At 38.2% G+C, this 9,685-nt stretch overlaps 1 protein-coding gene across 1 annotated transcript in view; it reads right to left on the bottom strand.

Annotated features, from left to right (window-relative positions):
* Nucleotides 1-496: 496 nt before the first annotated feature.
* The window catches only part of LOC117952918 (actin-related protein 3-like), a 25,007-nt gene continuing 15,818 nt past the window's right edge, over nt 497-9,685 (bottom strand). Inside the window, exons 9-12 of the mRNA XM_034885525.1 lie at nt 8,989-9,081; nt 5,131-5,256; nt 3,959-4,042; nt 497-1,533 (exon numbers count right to left, since the gene is read on the bottom strand). Coding sequence (XP_034741416.1) covers nt 1,438-1,533; nt 3,959-4,042; nt 5,131-5,256; nt 8,989-9,081 — 399 coding nt within the window. The 3' untranslated portion in view covers nt 497-1,437. The remainder of the gene's footprint in view (nt 1,534-3,958; nt 4,043-5,130; nt 5,257-8,988; nt 9,082-9,685) is intronic.

Raw genomic sequence — 9,685 nt, 5'->3', positions numbered from 1 at the left:
TGAGATAACTCTTATGATTTTGTACTATAAATAAAATTGAATTGAATTAAACGTTGTTTCAGTGCTGCAAAATGTTAATATACGATCACAATTCACTCCCTCCTCTCTCTGTATTGAGCATGTTTCAGTTCATTCAGTAAATGTTTGAGTTTGTAAAGAAAAATGCAAATACTATTTTTTGAACAGCCTAATATTCTTTTTTCTTCACTTTCTGTAAAAGTAGAACACAAACTTGATCAGTTTTGGTGATGTTTTAAATTTGGAATTGAATGTGCAGTGTTCCCATTGCATTGATATTACGGAATTAAAAGCTATTCGAAGGATTTTGAGCATTATTCACTGTTTTTAAACACATCGCTATTATTCTGAACACAACTGTACATACAGTATATTTTAACAATCACAACAGATTGAATAAACAATGACATGTAGCAGATGAATGCAGCACTTATAAAAAGCATCAGCAGAAATAAAGCAAAAAAAGACCAAGAATCCATTACTTAGAAACAAATGAAAGCCTTTATTGGAATGTTGCAAGGCATTAAATACACAAATCCTTTCTGTTAATAATTTGGCATTTAATAATAAAAACAAATAATACTGCTCTGACAGTCATTGATTTTTATCTTTATAACCTCAGTAAAGTCCTCTTCTCTTTAACTGCATCCGAGGTGGACTCCTGACGTGTGAAGTGAGAGCAGATGTGAAATAAATGTCCCGGATGAAGAATTAAAAAGGAGACAGCAATGACACATGTGGGAGAGAACACCTATTAAAACTGAAGGAAATAATGCGTATCAAAGCTGCATTGTGAGTTTAAACAGTCTGTTGCTAATCGTGGTATCTTTTTTTTTTACCCTTGATTTTCGAGGTTTTACGTATAAAAAAACTTTCATATGAAATATAAACAAGCTCTTACATGGGTACGCAGACATGTGCATTTGAAGTCGGGAAAAATAAAAAAGAGACAATAGGTTTGAAACTTGTTAAATGATCTTAACAGACATTGGACCTCTGCCTGAACAAATAAAACGTTGTGGGGTCCGGTAAATCACTGTCAATGTTTTAATAATCATGCTAGGCCTCCACCAACACCATTTTTATAAATCATCATCATCATCACCACTTACTGCATGTTGCAACAGATGCAGAAATACTCTAAAACAGTTTGGGCTTACAAACCATCTTCCCTCATTTTAACAAAAAAATAAAATAACTATAGCAACATTCACAATACATTTTCCAGCCGGTCTGTGTTGGGTCTGGTCATCTTTTTTTCCCTCCTCTGTGTATTCTGGATCGCCTTCTCGTCCCACACATCCATAGCTAAACAAGTAATTAAAAAGCACAGAAGCACCATCGTCCCACACCTCCTGAGCCTGTCCTGTAGCACAGCCCAACTTCAGCACCCCCACCCCCCACTTCGGAGGTCCAGAGTTAAGACATGACCCCAAACACAGGGTTGTGGCGACAGATGCTTGGCCCAATCTCTTCATAGTCCTTTTTGGTGTGGCAAACCTGGTAGAATTCAGGCTGTGGAAGCACAAATGTATATGAAGGTGAGTGCAAATATAGGCCAACATAACAAGGCCAAAATACAGATTACATCATTAAAAAGTAAAAGTTGCATATATTTGCAGCAAGGAGTGTTTTAAAATTGCCGGTTGCACTTTGTTTGCACCAAGAGATTTTTAAGATTATTTTTGGGGCATTTCCACCTTTAATAGACAGCAGTATATGTGCGCCTGCTCTACCAGCTGGGCCAATCCGGCCGTGAACTGATTTTCTCATATTCTTAAATAGCGCTTTTCTCTAGTCTCAACTACTCAAAGTGCTTATACATAGTACAACCTTCACCATTCACACACATTCATACTAGGTGCCATTTACACTCCGAAGGCACAGCATCGGGGGCAAATTGGGGTTCAGTGTCTTGTAAGGATTCTTTGACATGAGCCTGCAAGGCCAGGGATCAATCCATCAACTTTCTGATTGGCAGGAGACTGCTCTACTACAGATCCACAGCTGCCCCATGTTTAATTATGTTATTGTGATGACGGCTACACCGCTCCAGTCGGCAGAGGCAAAACAAGCTGCAATGTAATGTTAATGCAACAATGCAACAGAGCACACCTTCAGTTTCTTTTCAATAAAAGTTCTGTTGTTGCCGCTGACAGACTCAGATCATTATTCTAACATTATGGAAAAGATCCCGGGGACAGACCTTTTAGTTGAAGAGTAAGATACTTTTTGTAGTAATGAAACTAACCCGGAATCGCCAACGCACCACACTCTATTTAAATAAACAGTAATTGTATGATCATTATAAAACACACTTCATTCAAAGTGGACAAAACTAAATAAAACTAAAAGCCGTCTTGGTTAGTCTTTACTCAACAATCACTACCATGGTTTGGTAGAAATAAACCCTTAATTCAACCATTTACATGTAAAAAAAATAAATATTAATACTGGCAATACTGGTTTTATACACACTAAAAGTAGTGATTATTTACATGGAGTCTGGTGGGTTTGGTGATGGTGATTTGCTACAACATCCTAAAAGGATCTTACTCTTTAACAAAAAAAGTCTATCTCTGTAGGGATCCATCCCATAATGTTTTCACAAACAGAATAATACTAATGATTGGAAGCGGTCAGTGGTTAAAACAGCTCTTTTAGTAGACTCAAACTGGCGGTGCACAAATGCCCCAAGTGGTTAGACTGCAGCGTTTATCGCTGTTTTTCCTCAATGCTGGACTTATCTAAAAATTTAAATACTAAGATGATGATGATAAACTAAATTTCTACAAAGAATACGATTTTGGAAGCGGTTAATAATCGTGCATGGTCTTCTGAGAGACCTGCATAGACTTCAATGTAACACAAGATGCAAGCCGTAGTGTCGATGGTAAGGATGTAGCTATACGATCAACTCACGATTCGATCTTAAGTTCACTATACGATTTTCTCACAAATAGTTATTTTTGACAGAATGAAATGACGGAAAAATACTCTTTTTATTTATATAAATGTAGCAAAAAACGTCAGATATGTCCTCTTATAAACAACAAGCTTGTGGAGCCGACAAAAAAGCATCACTAAGTCCCGTCTCTGCTGTTTCTCCATGGCGGTAGTGTCCATGGTGTCTCACAGGTCAGCTAGGCTCCTCTGTGTCTTCAACTGCAGACTGTTGGAACATTGCGTCCCAGTGTCGAAAACACAGACACACTTTACACCGTTTAGCTGTCACCATTCTAACTAGGGCTGCATGCTATGTGGAAAATATGAGTTAACGTTGAATTTAGCCGTAATGATACAACTTGTGATAAATAATATTATTATAATATTAAAGTGTACTCAGTTCTGCATTACAGCTGCTTTCAGTGTTCTGCTAAAATACAAAGAGATGTTTGTTGAATTTAAAACAAATGGTAAAGGGTATCATTTCCTAAATTTTTTATTGAATTGGCACTTTGGCAATTTTATTGAATAAGGCACCAATAAAAGAAGATAATGACAGATTTAAAGTGCAGCTTTCTGCTGATATTTTCTTTCAACTAACACAAAAAAACGTCTCTGAGTCTCTTTTGAGATGGGTTGCAGCCTTTAACGATGTGGTTATTGCGCAGTTGATATTGCGATGATGATAAAAAAAATTGTACATTGTGCAGCTCCATCTTTAACCTTGTTTAAACCAGCTAACGTTAATAGCTAAGGGCAGGCTAACGTTAACCTGCTGTATGTTAACTAGTGTTACACCGTATGCGGTTTAGGAAAGCATCGTGATTAATTTTTTTTTCTAAACCCGGTGTAATCTTTAATTATCTAAACGGGTTTTGAACCGATTCACAAAGCGTCGTGACATCCCTAGTTGGTGAATCTTAAGGTACTGTAGATATCCTCCTCTTGTCATAATGTATCACTAGAATATGTTGATGATGTTTGAAATACTTACAGTTGATGCTAACATTGATCCACCAAACCACACTGCATATCTCTGCATATGATGAGTGATAACTTGGACATCAATTGGTTTGGGCTGCGGAGAGAGGACAGAGAGAAGGATTGGGGATCAGGAACACTCCAGCACCCTGCTAGCAACACTATGGGATGCAATAGCAATGAGATGGGTGTAGTAATGGGACAGAATGAGGGGCTTTAAATGGGCTCTGCTTTTTAAGACATGACATGGGGGAATCTTAACCATTTCACAGAGATTATCAACATATGTTCTATGTAGCGGAGCCAAAAATCACAGTAACAGAAAGTCTGTTTCTGTCACCAACGATTATTTTCATTGTTGAGTAATCTGTAGATCATTGTCTCAAATGGATCAGTTGCTTAGTCTATAAAATGTTATGTATTCCACAGCTATTTTGTTCACAACTCAAAGATATTAAGTGTACTGTCACAGCGGAGTAAAGAAACTAGGACATATTCACATTTAATAAGCTGGAGGCAGAGATTGTTTTTTTTATTTAAAAAATGACTGAAACAGAATTAATTATCAAACTAGCAGCTCTAAAAACAAGCATAACATATCTCTAACTGAACCATTTAAAATGGCTAACTTAAACATGTCAGTATGTATGTTTGCATACATACTGAGGTCCCCTAAATCCCTAAAATTGGTTTTCACCCATGTCCATGTTATTTTGGGATGGATCTGTTGTAGGCAAAAACCTGCAACATTACTTTTGGAATCAGTATATTTTCACATTTTTTTTCTGCTGAGCTACATTCACCGTTTGCTTTTTCTGTGCCTGCGGTGGACTTACAGATGCCAGTCAGCTCAGCCTCAGGCTAGATGAAATTTAATATCTCCCCACCTGTAAAATCACAGGTACTGCCTTCACAGCGTTAACTGAAGAGGATGCAGGAGAGACTAACTATATACACTTCTTCCCTGAAGGTGAAACATGTTAACTGCATTTTAAGACTCCTCTAGGTTTATACTTAATACATTTGCTATTGAAAGTTAACTAATCTACATTCAATAAATATCTGTGCCAACAATAATTGTAGTGGGAAAGGACAAACCTTTAAAGACATGTTCTCTCAGTTTCACTAGTCAAACAGTGATTGAGTTTTGTTGAGCGGTATCGAGCTTATATAGTGTAGTCTCACCTTGAGCTTGCCTCCGCTCAGTTCCTCGCTCATCTTCAGTCGGGCATCAACCGTCCTCTTTAAGTCTCTCTGCAAACGCCGGCCAAAGTCCCTGAACATGGTGGAGCCTCCTGACAGAACAACGTTCTGGGGAAGAAACAGTGATGGGGAACGACAAAGCAATTTATCACTCAAAACTAATTTGACACTGGGTATAAGAGGGGAGTGGCAATTTTACTTTCAACAGGTTACAGTTCCAATGAACTGCTCAAATTAAAAAGTAAGGAAGGTCGCTATATCAAAGTCAGAGGCAAGATTGACCACAAAGAAGTCACTCTGTTAAATGAATATATGCCACCGGGGCATGACAGATCATTTATTAAATTTTTTTGACCTAGTAACCAAATATTCATCAGGACCTTTAATCTGTGGGGATGACTTGAATATCCAATTGCAACCCAAACTTGACTCAACAAATCTACACAAGAAAAGAAACCAAAACTCAGTATTCATGCGGAAAGTGCTACGGACATTTTGTACGAAAGATATATGGAGGGACCTTCCCCCCAGAAAAGCGATTTACCGGCTACTCTCCTTGTAACTTACAATATTCCAGATTGGATTACTTTTTTATCTGGGCTGCAGATAGACATAGAATAACTGACTGCAAGATACGTGTTAGAATACTAGCGTACTGAATGATGGAGTTTGAAAGGAATGCATTAAAGAAGAGTTAAAAGAATAATTGTCCTGTGCTTCGAAGGCATAAATTAGGGGTAAACTCATAGCCTTTGCAGCCCATAAGAAAAAGGAGAAACAAACACTTGGCTGAGCTACAGTCAAAACTGAACAACCTAGAAACTCAACAGTAGACCCAAAGAGACCCACTAATATGGGCCCAACTAAAATATATCAAACAAGAAATAAAACCGATTTATGACGAAGAAAATAAGAAAAGAATAAGGTTTACAAAACAAAAATATTGTGAAACCGGCCCAAAAGCTATGAAGCTTCTTTCCTGGAGACTTTGTAAGCAGCAAGCAGAAAGAATTGTTTATATAATAAGAAACCTAAAAAACAACAAAGTCTGCCATGAACTAGAAGAATTCTGCAAGACTTTGAATCCTACTATAGGGACATATAAACTCAACCTGACAAAGCTAAAGACTCATTAATTATTGAGTTCTTAACATCTCTGGATCTTCCCTCAATAGTAGAACATCATAATAATGTGCTCACTGCTGAGATATCAACCGCTGAAATTGGCGGCGCTTTCTCGACTAAAGACCAACAAAGCTCCAGGCGCAGATGGATTTGTTAATGAATAGTGCACAACATTCAGGCCTGAGTTGACTCCACTTTTTCTCATATGCTTAAAACCACACCCTTAAGTAAGGCCAGAAGCCCCAATCTTGAAGCGAGGTAGCAATATCAATTATTCCGAAGGAAGGACAAGGGAGAAAGTAGTTGATATAGGCCAATATCCATTTTGAATACGGATTAAGTTATTGGCCTCAGTTATGGACAAAAGGATAGAAAACATTGTCTCTGAAACGATAGACCCAGACCAAACAGGGTTTGTCCGGGAAAGACAAACACAGGACAATATTAGACAAACACTCTATGTGGTAGACTTTGTGATCAAGGAAAATATTAGTGCTGCTCAGTTTAGATAAAGAAAAAGTGTTTGATTCAGTTGGATGGGGCTACCTTTACCTAGTACTGCAAAGTTTCAGCTTGAAGGAAAAATCTGTTTGGTGAATTAAATCACTATATTCAAACCCAACTGTTAAGATAAGAATCAAATGCCACCTAACTTAGTCCATCAAGCTAGAGAGAGGTTTTCGTCAAGGCTGCCCACTGAGCCCCGCCCTGTTTGCATTCTTTGAAGAGCCCTTAGCTCAGGCAATAGGAGGGAGGACCCAGAGATTAAAGGGATTTCAATTGGAGAGAATAAATACAAGATAAATCTGCTTGCAGATTATATATTACTCACTTTGACTGACTTACAGAGAAGGGCTGTAAATTGACTTCCTTTTTGAGATTGTTTGGCTCCTGTTTGGGGTATAAATTGAATACACATAAGACACAGATACTCTCATATAAATTTCACTTTGAATCCTGACTTGGAAGGCAGATTTGATTTTAAATGGGACAACCCTGCTTTTAAATATCGGGGAGTCTGGATCCCAAAAGACATCACCAAAATATATAAAAACAACAAGACAATAAGGACAGATCCAGAAAGATGGACTATACTGCCCCTAGACATGTCTAATAGAATCAAAATGAAAAAAATGAATGTCCTCTCCCAGCTTCTATACTTATTCCAGTCACTCCCTATAGAGGTCCCTCCTAAGTATTTTAGGGAATGGAATAAATGATATACAGATTTGAAGAGGCCACGAATTAAATCTAAGATATTTCAGTTACCTAAAGAAGAGGGTGGACTTACCCTAACATGTGTGGAGGACTATCATATTGCAGCCCAGTTAAGACCTCTAGTTTGCTGTTGTAACTCAAACTACTCTGCCATATGGAAAGATTTGGAAATACCGCAATCTGAAACACCAGCACAGTCTTTATTAGGTAACTGCCAATACCATGTCCCTCATCTGGACAAAATAAATTGCTGGACCAGGGTTGCCCTTAAGGCGTGGTTTAGCAAATGTAAAAAACTCCATCTCGAGAAACATGACAAAATATTGAAATGGGTGGCATATGGCCCATTTTATACCATTGGGTCTCTATATGCGCGATTCAGGCAGTGGGCGTATAATGATATTACAGCCTACTGCACTATAGCTGATAAGGATGATTTATAGTCGTCTACCCACATTTCTAAATCATACAGACTGGGGCAAGAGAATCAGGGTCAGATACTACTTTTATAAGCAAATCAACCAAACAGATAATAGGGATACCAATCTGATCAGTAGATTTACCGATGCATGTAGGCTAAAGGCAGTAATCACTTAATATCACCAATTTATAAAATACTACAAAATTCCAAGAACCAATCTATCCTCCAGGTTAAGCAGACATAGGAGGGGGAGTCTGGCCTGGAGATAGCTGAGGATGACTGGAGATCTGTTTCGGCAGGTCGAGCTAAGACCACAAACTCCAAACCCTGGCAAGAATTTTGTTGGCAGAACATAAGATTTTTTGGGACCCCTAAATTGAAATATAAACAACAGGGTTTCCAGGTACAGGATAAATGCTGGAGACAATGTGGACAGACAAAGGCAGATCAATTTCATTTATTCTGGTCCTGCACCTATATTCAACCATACTGGCAAGACCTTGCTGGAGAACTTTGGTAAATCCTTGGTTTAAAAGTTGATTTTCTTTTATTACACTGTATTTGTGTAAAATGACTGGATCACCATTGTTAACAAAATACAATGCATAGAGTAGAGAGTAGCTCTGTGTGAACAATTACTCCATTGTGCAATGATGTATGCCCTGTGTTGACCTGTCGGTTCACTTTTATTCTCTATCTTTGATCTTTATTTGTATTTGTTTATTTGTTATTGTTGTTAATAAGAACTGAAAAATTTAAAAACACAAAAACAAATTTGACATGCTAAAATTCTTAGCTGAAAATAAAGCAGAAAGACTTTTGGTTGTAACCCTGGGCATCTACTTATGAACAAAAAACAATTCCTTCAAATCACATTTAACAGGCCTATGAATCAGATCACTGACCGGTCTGAATGTTATGTCAGAAATTATATGATGATTTCAACTGTAGTCATAGCAGGTGTTATTGAATGGTGCAAAGTATCACATAAATCAGAGCACTTAAATCTGACAACGCTTGTGGATCCTTCAACAAATGTTTACACGGGCTTGTCACTATGGTGGATGCCTGCTTACCTTATAGAGAGGGCGCCTGACATCAATGGGGCAGTTCTGAATGACCTCGTCCACAACTTCAGAGATAGGCTGGGTGAAGTCAGGGTTGGCAAACTGGAATCGCAAGTAAACAAAGAAAACCTATTATGCTGGGGAGTGAATGTACAAAAGCTACAACAGCTATGATTGCACACCAAGATGGGCCTGAGCAATGTGCAACAAAATATGGAGGTCAGAGACCCTGTGTATGGAAACAGCTGCCATTAAGGCACACAACAGTGGAAAGCGGGTAAGCTAAAGGTAGGAAAGATGAATAGATCTGCACAACAAAACGGGGCTCAAAACGTCAACATTTTTTACAATCGTTCTAACGGGAGCTATTTGGTGTCCAGATCGATTTATTTTTTTAAATGCTATTGTGGTGGAATTGACAAAGGGAAAACTAAGATAAGATCAGGTCATTCATAGGTCAGGGGAAGACAATATTTGGACAGTCTATAATAACCAAACCTCTTCATGTATGAATAGGTTTGTGTCTCTACAGATTGAGGCATGCAACTCCATGATAAAGGGAATGTTTTGCCCAGATGGAAACAGGATAAAGGGGCCTACCACACTAGCATACATCCCAGAGAGAGATAGACATGGGGCGTTTCTCAATACCAAGTAAGCAAAGAACGGACTTGTGTTCTTGGGGAGACCGTACTTGCTAGCTCTA

Source organism: Etheostoma cragini, chromosome 11, assembly GCF_013103735.1.
Source record: "Etheostoma cragini isolate CJK2018 chromosome 11, CSU_Ecrag_1.0, whole genome shotgun sequence".
Taxonomy (NCBI): domain Eukaryota; kingdom Metazoa; phylum Chordata; class Actinopteri; order Perciformes; family Percidae; genus Etheostoma; species Etheostoma cragini.
Note: the sequence above shows the minus strand (reverse complement) of the source record. Positions and strands in the feature narration are given on the sequence as shown.